Source organism: Petromyzon marinus, unplaced genomic scaffold (genome assembly GCF_048934315.1).
Source record: "Petromyzon marinus isolate PM22_M1 ecotype Great Lakes invasive population unplaced genomic scaffold, UKy_Petmar_22M1.pri1.0 PM_G_Scaffold_24, whole genome shotgun sequence".
Classification (NCBI taxonomy): Eukaryota; Metazoa; Chordata; class Hyperoartia; order Petromyzontiformes; family Petromyzontidae; genus Petromyzon; species Petromyzon marinus.
The window spans coordinates 749,113-765,000 of record NW_027422806.1 but is presented as its reverse complement, the minus strand read 5'-3'; the positions used below and the strand labels follow the sequence as shown (position 1 = coordinate 765,000).

At 47.7% G+C, this 15,888-nt stretch overlaps 1 protein-coding gene across 2 annotated transcripts in view; it reads left to right on the top strand.

Annotated features, from left to right (window-relative positions):
• The window catches only part of LOC142913270 (uncharacterized), a 63,302-nt gene extending 54,119 nt beyond the window's left edge, over nucleotides 1–9,183 (top strand). For both annotated transcript variants that reach the window (XM_076060808.1, XM_076060807.1), the window contains one exon: nucleotides 7,237–9,183. In XM_076060808.1, coding sequence (XP_075916923.1) covers nucleotides 7,237–7,335 — 99 coding nt within the window. In that variant the 3' untranslated portion in view covers nucleotides 7,336–9,183. The remainder of the gene's footprint in view (nucleotides 1–7,236) is intronic.
• Nucleotides 9,184–15,888: the final 6,705 nt, after the last annotated feature.

Here is a 15,888-nt window from a genome sequence, read left to right as displayed (position 1 = left end):
GTCGTGGACAGCGCTGTGGGGGGAGATCCAATTTTGATTGGCTCCTCCCCTCATGGCATATGTGTCCACCACAGGGGCTAAACGGGGGCTCTGGACGGGTGCGAGGGGCTGGTAACCCCTCCACCTTCAATTAATTACCACGAAACCACGAATTAAACTGAAATATGTAACAACTAAGCTTGTGCCGGAGGCCCCGGGGGGCCAGGCGTCTATGACGTCTCCTGGCCAAACCCCAATTGGCGGAGCCAGGAGATTAAATACCTACCCTCGGGGCTACTCCAGAAACAACGAAAAGCCACTACGGGTGGCCACGTGGAATGTTCGAACGCTCACTGCAGAGGAGAGGCTGCCACTCCTCTGTCGGGAGCTGGACCGGTACCGCCTGGATCTATGCGGCATTCAGGAGGTCTGGTGGACCGGCTCTGGCTCCTGCCACCATGAGGGGTGGACAGTCCTCTACTCGGGGCAGCAGACTGCCAAACAACAGGGTGTGGGTCTTCTTTTGAACAAAAGAATGAAGGGGGCGTGGGAGCGTGGCGGTGAGGTGTGGGAAGCTGTAAGCCCCAGGCTACTTTGGGCTCGCCTTCCCATCAACCGGAGGCGAGGAATGGTGGTCGTGGTTACTTATGCCCCCACCGAAGATGAACATCCGTGGAGGGATGCAGGCAAAGCCGATGAGTCAGATGCCTTCTATGACCTCCTGTCACAGGTGCTGGCTAAAGTGGCCCCTCGGGATAGAGTCATCATGTTGGGTGACTTCAATGCCCGAGTTGGTCATGATACTGGCACCTGGTCTGGAGTGATTGGAGGGCATGGGCCAGATCAGCTCAATAACAACGGTAGGAGGCTGCTAGATTTTTGTGCAGCCCATGGGCTTGTAATTACCAACACGCTGTTCCGGCATCGGCGCATCCACACAACATCATGGATGCATGCCGGGTCCAAGCAAGAACATCTGCTGGACTACATAGTGACGGACCAGCGAATGCGAGCCCATGTCCTTGACACCAGGACCTACCGTGGAGCTGATCTGCCCTCTGACCATCGACTAGTCATCTGTAAGATGCGCCTGCCATTCTTCCACTCCGGTGGTGGGTGTACACCCAGGACCCCATTCCAACCTAAAGTGGCCTGGTCTCAGTTATCTGATGAAAGTTGCAAGCGAGAATTTCATCATCGCTTGCGGCTGGGATTGGCATCGTCCCCGACTCCTCCTGATGTCGAGGGTAAATGGGCGAGGTTTAGGACTGTGACTCATGCAGCTGCAATGGCTGCTCTGGGTACACGGTCCAGACCTCCCCAGACACCCTGGATGACAGAGGAGTTGTTCAGGATGGTTGAGAAAAAGCGACAGGCCCACTGTCATCGGCTACAGAATCCCACGTCAGAGAATGAGGAGGCTTACCGCAGCCTTCGCTCGGAGGTTCGGAGAGCCGTGAGGCGCTGCAAGGATGGGTGGTGGTCGCGGGTTGCTGGGGAGATGGAGTCTGCCTCAGTGGCCCGTGATCACAAATCTCTATTTAACTCCATCAAAAAAGTAACCTGCAGCGCCACACCTATTACCATCATTAGGGGAAAAAACGGTGATCCAATTTCCGACCCCCAGGAACAGGTTCGCAGATTTGCTGAGCATTTCTGTGAGGTCCTGGGGGAGGGAAAATCCCTCAGCCAGGAAACCATCGTGGCACAAAGTGAGTATGACCCTGCTGAGGCTGCGGTGCCTCAAATATTGGATGAAGTCACCCCCTGTGAGTGGCTGGCTGAGGTGCCATCTGCTGAGGAAGTATTGAAGGCGATCCGGAGTCTGAGACCAGGAAAGGCAGCGGGCAGAGATGATCTCCCAAGCGAAATGCTGAGGGAGGGTGGCGTTTGTGCACAGACTGCCCTACATGACATCATAACAACAGTCTGGACCACTGGACGGGTTCCGCAGGATTGGAAGGATGCCCTGGTGGTCCCCCTTTTTAAGAAGGGGGACCGCACAGACTGTAACAATTACAGGGGCATCTCACTCCTCAGTGTGCCGGGAAAGGTCCTGGCAAGGATTATTCAGCATCGCCTTGCCAGGCACGCTGAGGAGAGGCTTGCGGAGCCCCAATGCGGTTTCAGGAAAGGGCGGTCCTGCACAGATGGCATATTTTCTGTCCGTCTGCTACAGCAGAGGTGTAGGGAATTCCAACAAGACCTACATCTCTGCTTTATTGACCTGGTCAAGGCCTATGATACCATCAGTAGGCCTGGGCTCTGGGTCGTTCTTCGTGCTTTTGGAGTACCTGACCCTCTGCTCACGATCATTAAGGACCTTCATGATGGTGAGCGGGCCCGGGTAAAACTACGTGGCCGGGAGTCAGAGCCATTCCCTGTACATCTTGGGGTGCGACAGGGATGTCCTCTGGCTCCCACATTATTTAACATCTATTTTGACCACGTAGTTCGTGAAGCCTTCAATAGCTGTACCGGGGGAATCTCCATATGGTACAGATATAATGGGAGGCTAATCGATGCCCGGGTGCGGTCAAGGGATGGCTCCCTATTGCTCAACCACGTTATGTATGCTGATGATTTGGTAATAGCTGCTCAGTCAGAGGAGGAGTTGGAGACGCTGCTGCTGAGACTGGAGCGTGCCACTAAGAGGTGGGGCCTTACCATCAGCCCCACCAAAACTAAGCACCTGCCTGGGTATTTTGTACCATCGGACACTCCACCCCCACAACTCCCAATCGGTGATGGGGCAGTTGTGGAGAGAGTGGAGAGTTTCCCATACCTGGGCAGTGTGCTTATGACTGGCTCCAGTTTAACAGCAGAGGTCTCACTCCGAATCAGTCGAGCGGCAATATCTTTTCATCGGTTGCGTAACTCTGTGTGGAAGCTACCTGGTCTGTCGCTCCGCACTAAGCTTCAGGTCTTCTCGGCCACGGTCATTCCCTCCCTTCTCTACGCTTGCGAAACGTGGACCCCCCTAATGGAGCATCTTCGCCGGTTAGAAACATTTAGGCTGGCCTGCCTACGATCCATCCTGGGTTTAACCAGACTGGATTGTGTGAGGAGCTCACAAATCCTTGAAAGATCTGGGCAGGGTCCCATCGGTGAGCTCCTCCGGCAGGCAAGGCTGCGATGGCTGGGTCATGTAGCCCGCATGCCCAGCCACCGCATGCCGAAACAGCTTTTGTTTGGCCGGATTGAGGGGGCTAAGCGGGCGCGGCACGGGCTAGAGAAGAGATGGAGTGATGTGGTACAGGAGGACGTGGAGCTGAGTGGACTTGCCAATGACTGGTACCAGCGGTGTCAAGATCGGCCTCTGTGGAGGAGGCTCGTGAAGGATGCTACTGGGCAGTTGGAGGCAGTCGCCCTCCAACAACAACGGAGGGCGGAGGAGCGACGCTCACAACAGCGAGCGGAGCGCCGGGTGGCTAAAGCACAGCAGGTTGGCACAGTAGGGGGCACAGGTGGTGCATCAGCCAGTCATCTCAGTCAGTCGACCCGTGGCACCTGGGTCTGCCCCGTGACCTCCTGCCAGCGGGCGTTCGACACTTCACGTGGCCTCAGGGTGCACATAGCCTGGCACAAGCGTCGTGGTGACGTCACCGCCACTTAGTGGCGAATGGCGGTTGTTGTTGTACATGTGTGTGTGTGTGTACGTGTGTGTGTGTGTGTACGTGTGTGTGTGTACATGTGTGTGTGTGTACGTGTGTGTGTGTGTACATGTGTGTGTGTGTACATGTGTATGTCTGTGTGTGTACGTGTGTGTGTGTGTACATGTGTGTGTGTGTGTACGTGTGTGTGTGTGTACGTGTGTGTGTGTACGTGTGTGTGTGTGTGTACGTGTGTGTGTGTGTACATGTGTGTGTGTGTGTGTGTACATGTGTATGTCTGTGTGTGTACGTGTGTGTGTGTGTGTACATGTGTGTGTGTGTGTGTATGTGTGTGTGTGTACGTGTGTGTGTGTGTGTACATGTGTGTGTGTGTGTACGTGTGTGTACATGTGTATGTCTGTGTGTGTACGTGTGTGTGTGTGTACATGTGTGTGTGTGTGTGTACGTGTGTGTACGTGTGTGTGTGTACGTGTGTGTGTACGTGTGTGTGTGTGTGTACGTGTCTGTGTGTGTACATGTGTGTGTGTACGTGTGTGTGTGTACGTGTGTGTGTACGTGTGTGTACGTGTGTGTGTGTGTACGTGTGTGTGTGTACGTGTGTGTGTGTACGTGTGTGTGTGTACATGTGTGTGTGTGTGTACGTGTGTGTGTGTACGTGTGTGTGTGTGTACGTGTGTGTGTGTACGTGTGTGTGTGTACGTGTGTGTACGTGTGTGTGTGTACGTGTGTGTACGTGTACGTGTGTGTGTGTACGTGTGTGTGTGTGTACGTGTGTGTGTGTGTACGTGTGTGTGTACGTGTGTGTATGTGTGTGTGTGTGTACGTGTGTGTGTGTGTACGTGTGTGTGTACGTGTGTGTGTGTGTACATGTGTGTGTGTGTACGTGTGTGTGTGTGTACGTGTGTGTGTGTGTACGTGTGTGTGTGTACGTGTGTGTGTGTGTACGTGTGTGTGTACGTGTGTGTGTGTGTACATGTGTGTGTGTGTACGTGTGTGTGTACGTGTGTGTACGTCTGTTTGTATGTGTACGTGTGTGTGTACATGTGTGTGTGTGTGTACGTGTGTGTGTGTGTACATGTGTACGTGTGTGTGTGTGTACGTGTGTGTGTGTACGTGTGTGTGTACGTGTGTGTACGTGTGTGTGTGTGTACGTGTGTGTGTGTGTACGTGTGTGTGTGTGTGTACATGTGTGTGTGTGTGTGTATGTGTGTGTGTGTACGTGTGTGTGTGTGTGTACATGTGTGTGTGTGTGTACGTGTGTGTACATGTGTATGTCTGTGTGTGTACGTGTGTGTGTGTGTACATGTGTGTGTGTGTGTGTACGTGTGTGTACGTGTGTGTGTGTACGTGTGTGTGTACGTGTGTGTGTGTGTGTACGTGTCTGTGTGTGTACATGTGTGTGTGTACGTGTGTGTGTGTACGTGTGTGTGTACGTGTGTGTACGTGTGTGTGTGTGTACGTGTGTGTGTGTACGTGTGTGTGTGTACGTGTGTGTGTGTACATGTGTGTGTGTGTGTACGTGTGTGTGTGTACGTGTGTGTGTGTGTACGTGTGTGTGTGTACGTGTGTGTGTGTACGTGTGTGTACGTGTGTGTGTGTACGTGTGTGTACGTGTACGTGTGTGTGTGTGTACGTGTGTGTGTGTGTACGTGTGTGTGTGTGTACGTGTGTGTGTACGTGTGTGTATGTGTGTGTGTGTGTACGTGTGTGTGTGTGTACGTGTGTGTGTACGTGTGTGTGTGTGTACATGTGTGTGTGTGTACGTGTGTGTGTGTGTACGTGTGTGTGTACGTGTGTGTGTGTACGTGTGTGTGTGTGTACGTGTGTGTGTACGTGTGTGTGTGTGTACATGTGTGTGTGTGTACGTGTGTGTGTACGTGTGTGTACGTCTGTTTGTATGTGTACGTGTGTGTGTACATGTGTGTGTGTGTGTACGTGTGTGTGTGTGTACATGTGTACGTGTGTGTGTGTGTACGTGTGTGTGTGTACGTGTGTGTGTACGTGTGTGTACGTGTGTGTGTGTGTACGTGTGTGTGTGTGTACGTGTGTGTGTGTGTGTACATGTGTGTGTGTGTGTGTATGTGTGTGTGTGTACGTGTGTGTGTGTGTGTACATGTGTGTGTGTGTGTACGTGTGTGTACATGTGTATGTCTGTGTGTGTACGTGTGTGTGTGTGTACATGTGTGTGTGTGTGTGTACGTGTGTGTACGTGTGTGTGTGTACGTGTGTGTGTACGTGTGTGTGTGTGTGTACGTGTCTGTGTGTGTACATGTGTGTGTGTACGTGTGTGTGTGTACGTGTGTGTGTACGTGTGTGTACGTGTGTGTGTGTGTGTACGTGTGTGTGTGTACGTGTGTGTGTGTACGTGTGTGTGTGTACATGTGTGTGTGTGTGTACGTGTGTGTGTGTACGTGTGTGTGTGTGTGTACGTGTGTGTGTGTACGTGTGTGTGTGTGTACGTGTGTGTACGTGTGTGTGTGTACGTGTGTGTACGTGTACGTGTGTGTGTGTACGTGTGTGTGTGTGTACGTGTGTGTGTGTGTACGTGTGTGTGTACGTGTGTGTATGTGTGTGTGTGTGTACGTGTGTGTGTGTGTACGTGTGTGTGTACGTGTGTGTGTGTGTACATGTGTGTGTGTGTACGTGTGTGTGTGTGTGTACGTGTGTGTGTGTGTACGTGTGTGTGTGTACGTGTGTGTGTGTGTACGTGTGTGTGTACGTGTGTGTGTGTGTACATGTGTGTGTGTGTACGTGTGTGTGTACGTGTGTGTACGTCTGTTTGTATGTGTACGTGTGTGTGTACATGTGTGTGTGTGTGTACGTGTGTGTGTGTGTGTACATGTGTACGTGTGTGTGTGTGTACGTGTGTGTGTGTACGTGTGTGTGTACGTGTGTGTACGTGTGTGTGTGTGTACGTGTGTGTGTGTGTACGTGTGTGTGTACGTGTGTGTACGTGTGTGTGTACGTGTGTGTGTGTGTACTAGTGTGTGTGTGTGTACGTGTGTGTGTACGTGTGTGTGTGTGTACATGTGTGTGTGTGTACGTGTGTGTGTGTGTGTACGTGTGTGTACGTCTGTGTGTGTACGTGTGTGTGTGTGTACATGTGTGTGTGTGTACGTGTGTGTGTACGTGTGTGTACGTCTGTGTGTATGTGTACGTGTGTGTGTACATGTGTGTGTGTACGTGTGTGTGTGTGTACATGTGTACGTGTGTGTGTGTGTACGTGTGTGTGTACGTGTGTGTGTACGTGTGTGTGTGTGTACGTGTGTGTGTGTGTACGTGTGTGTGTACGTGTGTGTACGTGTGTGTACGTGTGTGTGTGTGTGTACGTGTGTGTGTGTGTACTAGTGTGTGTGTGTGTACGTGTGTGTGTACGTGTGTGTGTGTGTACATGTGTGTGTGTATGTGTGTGTGTGTACATGTGTGTGTGTACATGTGTGTGTGTGTGTACGTGTGTGTGTACGTGTGTGTGTGTGTACATGTGTGTGTGTGTATGTGTGTGTGTGTACATGTGTGTGTGTACATGTGTGTGTGTGTACGTGTGTGTGTGTACGTGTGTGTGTACGTGTGTGTGTGTACGTGTGTGTGTGTGTACGTGTGTGTGTGTACGTGTGTGTGTGTGTACGTGTGTGTGTGTGTGTAGAGACTGTCTACGGATTCGTTCGTCTGGGACTCTGTCTGGGACTCGGCCTCCGAAGACAGCGAAGACGACGACAACTTTCCAAGCACACAGACTCAGTGACACACACAGAGACACACAGAGACACATAGACACACACATAGAGACACACATAGACACATAGAGAGACACAGACTCAGTGACACACACAGAGACACACACAGAGACACAGATACATAGACACACACAGACACACACATAGACACATAGACACACACAGAGAGACACAGACTCAGTGACACACACAGAGACACACACAGACACACATAGACACACACATAGACACACACAGAGAGACACACAGACACACACATAGACACATAGACTCAGTGACACACACACAGACACATAGACACACACAGACTCAGTGACACACACAGAGACACAGAGACACATAGACACACACATAGACACACACAGAGACACAGACACATAGACACACACATAGACACATAGACACACACAGAGAGACACAGACTCATAGACACACAGAGAGACACACAGAGACACATAGACACACACAGAGACACACACAGAGAGACACAGACACATAGACACACACACAGACACATAGACACACACAGAGACACACACAGAGACACACACAGACACACATAGACACACACATAGACACACACAGAGAGACACACAGACACACACATAGACACATAGACTCAGTGACACACACACAGACACATAGACACACACAGACTCAGTGACACACACAGAGACACAGAGACACATAGACACACACATAGACACACACAGAGAGACACAGACACATAGACACACACATAGACACATAGACACACACAGAGAGACACAGACTCATAGACACACAGAGAGACACACAGAGACACATAGACACACACAGAGACACACACAGAGAGACACAGACACATAGACACACACACAGACACATAGACACATAGACACACACAGAGAGACACAGACACATAGACACACAGAGAGACACATAGACACACACATAGACACAGAGACACACACATAGACACATAGACACACAGAGACACACATAGACACACACAGACTCAGTGACACACACAGAGACACACACAGACACATAGACACACACATAGACACACACAGAGAGACACAGACACATAGACACACACACAGACACATAGACACACACATAGACACATAGACACACACAGAGAGACACAGACTCATAGACACACAGAGAGACACACAGAGACACATAGACACACACAGACACATAGACACATAGACGCACACAGACTCAGTGACACACACAGAGACACACACAGACACATAGACACACAGAGAGACACAGACACATAGACACACACACAGACACATAGACACACACATAGACACATAGACACACACACAGAGACACAGACTCATAGACACACAGAGAGACACACAGAGACACATAGACACACACATAGACACATAGACACACACAGAGAGACACAGACTCATAGACACACAGAGAGACACACAGAGACACATAGACACACACAGACACATAGACACATAGACACACACAGAGACACATAGACACACACAGACACATAGACACATAGACACACACAGACTCAGTGACACACACACGCAGAGACTCATAGACACATAGACAGACACATAGATACACACACAGACACACGTAGACACAGACACACACAGACTATGAACTATGAGTTAGACTGATGGCCTTAATCTAAGTTGTCTTGTTGTTATTATTAAAGTTGTTGTTATTAAAGTTGTTGTTGTTATTAAAGTTGTTGTTATTAAAGTTGTTGTTGTTATTAAAGTTGTTGTTGTTATTATTAAAGTTGTGGTTGTTATTAAAGTTGTTGTTGTTGTTATTAAAGTTGTTGTTGTTATTAAAGTTGTTATTATTAAAGTTGTTGTTGACTTGCATCCCACTGGGAGTTTTTTTGCACAACAGCGTTGGTGGTGTAACGGTGATATTTTTTTCAGGAATATTTTTTGCAGGTTTAATTTTACCCCATGGATTTTCTGTTTTTTTTTACACAAAGTCACCACACACACACAAAGTAGTCACTTTAAGATAAAAAATTTTTTCTCTTGTTCGAGTTTTTGTTTAGTTTTTAAAGTAATTAAAGTTTGTGTGTTTGTTGGCGGCCGCACTCCGATTTTCAAGAGCCGCGTGGCTCTCGCTGGAGCTCTTACCCAAAAAATAAATCAATAAATAAAATCAATAAAAACTGAAAGTGGAACGACTTTGACGGGGCCAGCGAGGCCGCTAGGCGGGTCGCCGTCCAAGGTCGCCTCGGTTTTGTGTTCCGGGCGGTTTTTTTTTAGTTCCGGCCACCCGTTTATATTTCGCACAGCGCATAAGTCAGCCCCATCGCCCCCGTTACCCCGCCCCCTCCCAAATCGACGACGCGTCAGAGGCCAATCCGCGCGCGTTGGCCAATCCGCGCGCGCGGAGGCGTCGTTTCGCCCGGCTTCGCCCATGCGCTCTAGGAAATGTAAAAGGGTGGTTGGTGGGTGGCGGTTGGGTTCAATGATACGGCAGGGTTGGCTGCCGCCGTGTTTGTGTAATGTCGGGGTTTAGATTTTAAAATAAGTTACCAGAAGACAAAGACAACAACAACAACACGAATGTTCAGAGGTCTTTTTATCCTCCTTATCGCCTGCAACGATGGAGGACGACGCTTTCAGGTCAAACGTGAAGCTGTTTCCACGTCAATAACGAGGGGCTCGTCTTTAAGCCTCAAGCCGTGTTTGTGTGTGACACGTGTTTGTTGTGTTTTATATTTATATATATGTGTGTGTGTTGTGTTTTATATATGTGTGTGTGTTGTGTTTTATATATGTGTGTGTGTGTTGTGTTATATATGTGTGTGTTGTGTTTTATATATATGTGTGTGTTGTGATATATATATATGTGTGTGTGTTGTGTTATATGTGTGTGTGTTGTGTTATATATATGTGTGTGTTGTGTTATATATGTGTGTGTTGTGTTATATATGTGTGTGTGTTGTGTTATATATATATGTGTTTGTATGTGTTGTGTTTTATATATGTGTGTGTTATATATATGTGTGTGTTGTGTTTTATATGTGTGTGTGTGTTGTGTTATATATATGTGTGTGTTGTGTTATATATGTGTGTTGTGTTTTATATGTGTGTGTTGTGTTTTATATGTGTGTGTGTTGTGTTATATATATGTCTGTGTGTGTTGTGTTATATATGTGTGTTGTGTTATATATATGTGTGTTGTGTTATATATATGTGTGTGTGTTGTGTTATATATGTGTGTTGTGTTATATATGTGTGTGTTGTGTTTTATATATGTATGTGTTGTTTTATATATGTGTGTTGTGTTTTATATTTATATATGTGTGTGTGTGACACGTGTGTGTTGTGTTATATATGTGTGTGTGTGTTGTGTTTTATATTTATGTGTGTTGTGTTATATATATGTGTGTGTGTGTTGTGTTTTATATATATGTGTGTGTGTTATATATGTGTGCTGTGTTGTGTTATATATGTGTGTGTGTTAAATATGTGTGTTGTGTTAAATATGTGTGTGTTGTGTTAAATATGTGTGTGTGTTGTGTTATATATGTGTGTGTGTTGTGTTATATATGTGTGTGTGTTGTGTTAAATATGTGTGTGTTGTGTTATATATGTGTGTGTGTTGTGTTATATATATGTGTTGTGTTGTGTTATATATGTGTGTTGTGTTATATATATGTGTGTGTGTTGTGTTATATATATATGTGTTTGTATGTGTTGTGTTTTATATATGTGTGTGTTATATATATGTGTGTGTTGTGTTTTATATGTGTGTGTGTTGTGTTATATATATGTGTGTGTTGTGTTTTATATATATGTGTGTGTGTTGTGTTATATATATGTGTGTGGTGTTTTATATATGTGTGTGTTGTGTTATATATGTGTGTGTTGTGTTATATATGTGTGTTGTGTTATATATATGTGTGTGGTGTGTTATATATGTGTGTGTTGTGTTATATATGTGTGTGTGTTGTGTTATATATGTGTGTTGTGTTTTATATATATGTGTGTGTGTTGTGTTATATATATGTGTGTGGTGTTTTATATATGTGTGTGTTGTGTTATATATATGTGTGTGTGTTGTGTTATATATGTGTGTTGTGTTATATATGTGTGTGTGTGTTGTGTTATATATGTGTGTGTGTGTGTGTTATATATATGTGTGTGTGTTGTGTTTTATATATGTGTGTGTGTGTTGTGTTTTATATATATGTGTGTGTGTGTGTTGTGTTATATATGTGTGTGTGTTGTGTTATATATGTGTGTGTGTTGTGTTATATATATGTGTGTGTGTTGTGTTTTATATATATATGTGTGTGTTGTGTTATATATATGTGTGTGTGTTGTGTTATATATGTGTGTGTGTTGTGTTATATATATGTGTGTGTGTGACACGTGTGTGTTGTGTTATATATATGTGTGTGTGTGACACGTGTGTGTTGTGTTATATATATGTGTGTGTGTGTTATGTACAGTGTGTATGTAGCCCGCATGCCCAGCCACCGCATACCGAAACAGCTTTTGTTCGGCCGGATCGAGGGGGCTAAACGGGCACGGCACGGGCTAGATAAGAGATGGAGTGACGTGGTACAGGAGGCACGGGGCTATAGAAGAGATGGAGTGATGTGGTACAGGAGGCACGGGGCTAGAGAAGAGACGGAGTGATGTGGTACAGGAGGACGTGGAGCTAGAGAAGAGATGGAGTGACGTGGTACAGGAGGACGTGGAGCTAGAGAAGAGATGGAGTGATGTGGTACAGGAGGACGTGGAGCTAGAGAAGAGATGGAGTGATGTGGTACAGGAGGCACGGGCTAGAGAAGAGATGGAGTGATGTGGTACAGGAGGCACGGGCTAGAGAAGAGATGGAGTGATGTGGTACAGGAGGCACGGGGCTAGAGAAGAGATGGAGTGACGTGATACAGGAGGCACGGGGCTAGAGAAGAGATGGAGTGATGTGGTACAGGTGGCATGGGCTAGAGAAGAGATGGAGTGATGTGGTACAGGAGGCACGGGCTAGAGAAGAGATGGAGTGATGTGGTACAGGAGGCACGGGCTAGAGAAGAGATGGAGTGATGTGGTACAGGAGGCACGGGCTAGAGAAGAGATGGAGTGACGTAGTACAGGAGGCACGGGGCTAGAGAAGAGATGGAGTGATGTGGTACAGGAGGACGTGGAGCTGAGTGGACTTGCCGATGACCGGTACCAGCGGTGTCAAGATCGGCCTCTGTGGAGGAGGCTCGTGAAGGACGCTACTGGGCTAGTGCCAGGGTAGGTGCACCTTGAGGCTACTGGGCAGTTGGAGGCAGTCGCCCTCCAACAACAACGGAGGGACGGAGGAGCGACGCTCACAACAACGAGCGGAGCGCCGGGTGGCTAAAGCACAGCGGGTTGGCACAGTAGGGGAGCACAGTTGATGTATCAGCCAGTCATCTCAGTAATTCAACCCGTGGCACCTGGGTCTGTTCCGTGACCTGCCCGTGGGCCTTCGACATTTCACGTGGCCTCAAAGTGCACCTAGCCTGGCACCAGGGGGCCGTAAGAGGCTTTCTTGCATTTTTTCCCATGACTAAAAACGTCCTCGTCACATCTCGGAATGCCCGGCAAGAATTTGAGCCTGGCTATTGCTCCGATGGAGGATCATCATCATTCATAACGGATCTTATGGGCCACGGTTGTAAGTGATCAGCAGGGGACAGTGTAGCAACATTGATTTTACTCTAGTAACTGTACAATGCCGTCATACTCAAATGTCTAGATGATCACAATACAGTATTTATAAAAGATATGCTTTTCATAATTTAGTCGTGGACTCAATAATTTATTTATTGACTTGTATTTATTTCTCCGATAATCAGAACACAACTCTTTTCTCCAGTGTAACCATTTCACTCACTGCCATAACACCCGTGTGTTTATAACAATCTCAAATTACAGCCTAACCCTACCCGAACCCAAAGCCACTAACAACCGTACCACTCCACCTCATGTCTGTCACCTTAATAGTTTAATTCCAACCTCCTCATCCCCTCTCCTGACCAAATCCGGTAACTTTACACAGTTCAGAATAGAACATGAGGAAATAATTATAATGAGGCAGAGCAATGCATATGTAAAATTACGTAAAATCCGTAATCTGGTTCCGTCTGTAAAAGATGTGATTCCGGACATACAGTACCCTGGTGTCTACAAACTAAGTTGCCTCTGTGGTAGTAGTTACATTGGAGAAACCAAACGCCATGTCTCGGACCGCATTCGTGAACACGAAGCAGACCTTAAACACGGTAGGACCAACACCTCGGCCATGGCAGATCATTGTTATAATTCAGTAGGCTCACATGACATTGACTTCTCCAAGACAGAGGTTCTTTGTAAGCCATCTGGCTACCATGAGAGATTCGTTCATGAGGCTATCCACATATACAAGCACAGAGACAATTTCAACCGAGAAGATGGATTCTGGCTTAGCAACCATTGGAAAGATTTGATAAACCATTTCAGGTCTTAATTGATTGTTCACGCTTACAGTGGCTTTCAGACAACATACATTAATTTTTCGTCTCCCCCCTCCTCTTTTCAGAGCATAGATGGACTAGTCCTTCTAAATAAAATTGCCAAATCGCTGAGCGTGGCGCCGACATTTTTGTAAATAAATAAATAAATACCCCGTTTAACAAATAAATTAATGCGGACCGACACACCTGATGACGACCGTTTGTGGTACGGTCGAAACGTCGTGAGAATTTTTATTGTTTTATATATATTTTATTATTTTATTGTTTCCCTTCAACGTGGTGACTTTACCGAAAGAGCTAAGAATATAATCTAATTTATATTGCAGGCCTTGCTGTGCAGTCTATGATGGCCGGGGGGGGATCATCAACTCGCTGAAATCCACAACCCCCACTCTCTCTATGTCAACTGCCATCATCTTATATACAATGTTATAATTACTGTAATGCACCTTGTGATAAGGCGTCATATAAATCCAACATAAGACACAAAGGTGGCAATAATAGTTTACGCATCTTTGTCATTTCTGCAGAAATCGTGCAGCTCTACGGCAGCTACCTGACCCTCAGGGGGAGCAAAGAGAACTCTTGGCCATGCAGGTGATATGGTACCTTGGGGGCTCCAAAATCAGGCCCCGGGGCAAGTACAGCAATGGCTACGGTGACGACAAACACCGTTAAATTCCGGTAAGACTCGCGACAAAATACCTGCCTGGTCTTAGCTGGGTATCGGGGGTTGGGGAGGAGCAGTAGGGGCAGTGATAGGGGTAGGTGTGGTGATAGGGGTTGAGGTAGGCCTGGTCTTAGCTGGGGTATCGGGGGTTGGGGAGGAGCAGTAGGGGTAGTGATAGGGGTAGGTGTGGTGATAGGGGTTGAGGTAGGCCTGGTCTTAGCTGGGGTATCGGGGGTTGGGGAGGAGCAGTAGGGGTAGTGATAGGGGTAGGTGTGGTGATAGGGGTTAAGGTATGCCTGCTCGTAGCTGGGTATCGGGGGTTGGGGAGGAGCAGTAGGGGTAGTGATAGGGGTAGGTGTGGTGATAGGGGTTGAGGTAGGGCTGGTCTTAGCTGGGGTATCGGGGGTTGGGGAGGAGCAGTAGGGGTAGTGATAGGGGTAGGTGTGGTGATAGGGGTTGAGGTAGGCCTGGTCTTAGCTGGGTATCGGGGGTTGGGGAGGAGCGGTAGGGGTAGTGATAGGTGTGGTGATAGGGGTTGAGGTAGGCCTGGTCTTAGCTGGGGTATCGGGGGTTGGGGAGGAGCAGTAGGGGTAGTGATAGGGGTAGGCGTGGTGATAGGGGTTGAGGTAGGCCTGGTCTTAGCTGGGGGTGAGGCTCGCCGCTCGTTGCAAAAGTTCGCGGTTTGGATGCGGCAGGCCGCCCCGGTGATCATTACTTCGGGTGTCATCGTCGTCGCCATCACGTTCAACATTGACCAATCACAGCGTTGACATCACAGGATCATCGAAGGCGGCGTTATCGCGCACACCACCATCATCATCATCATCCACTGTCATCACACACGGTGTTGTCACGCATGATGTAACCGGTATTAGACAATGCTGAAAAACAAATTACCCTGCATACATGCAGTTGGTATTTCATGTTGTCTACTGGGCCAAGTCGCCCTTGAAAAAAGTTTCTTCACTCGGTGGACTTTAAACTTGATTTGATGCTTTCGTGACTGCAGGAATCATCTCGAGGCAGCCGGGACCACAGTCACCAAGAAAACAATTGGTAACACCACTACACCGTGAAGGACTGAAATCCTGCAGCGCCCACAAGGTCCCCCCTGCTCAAGAAAGCACGTATACATGCCCGTCTGAAGTTTGCCAGTGAACATCCGAATGATTCCGAGGACAACTGGGTGAAAGTGTTGTGGTCAGATGAGACCAAAATGGAGCTCTTCGGCATCAACTCAACTCGCCGTGTTTGGAGGAGGAGGAGGAATGACCCCAAGAAACACCATCCCCACCGTCAAACACGGAGGTGGAAACGTTATGCTTTGGGGGGTAATAAAATAAAACGTAACAATAAAATTCTCACGACGTTTCGGCCACAACACAAGTGGCCTTC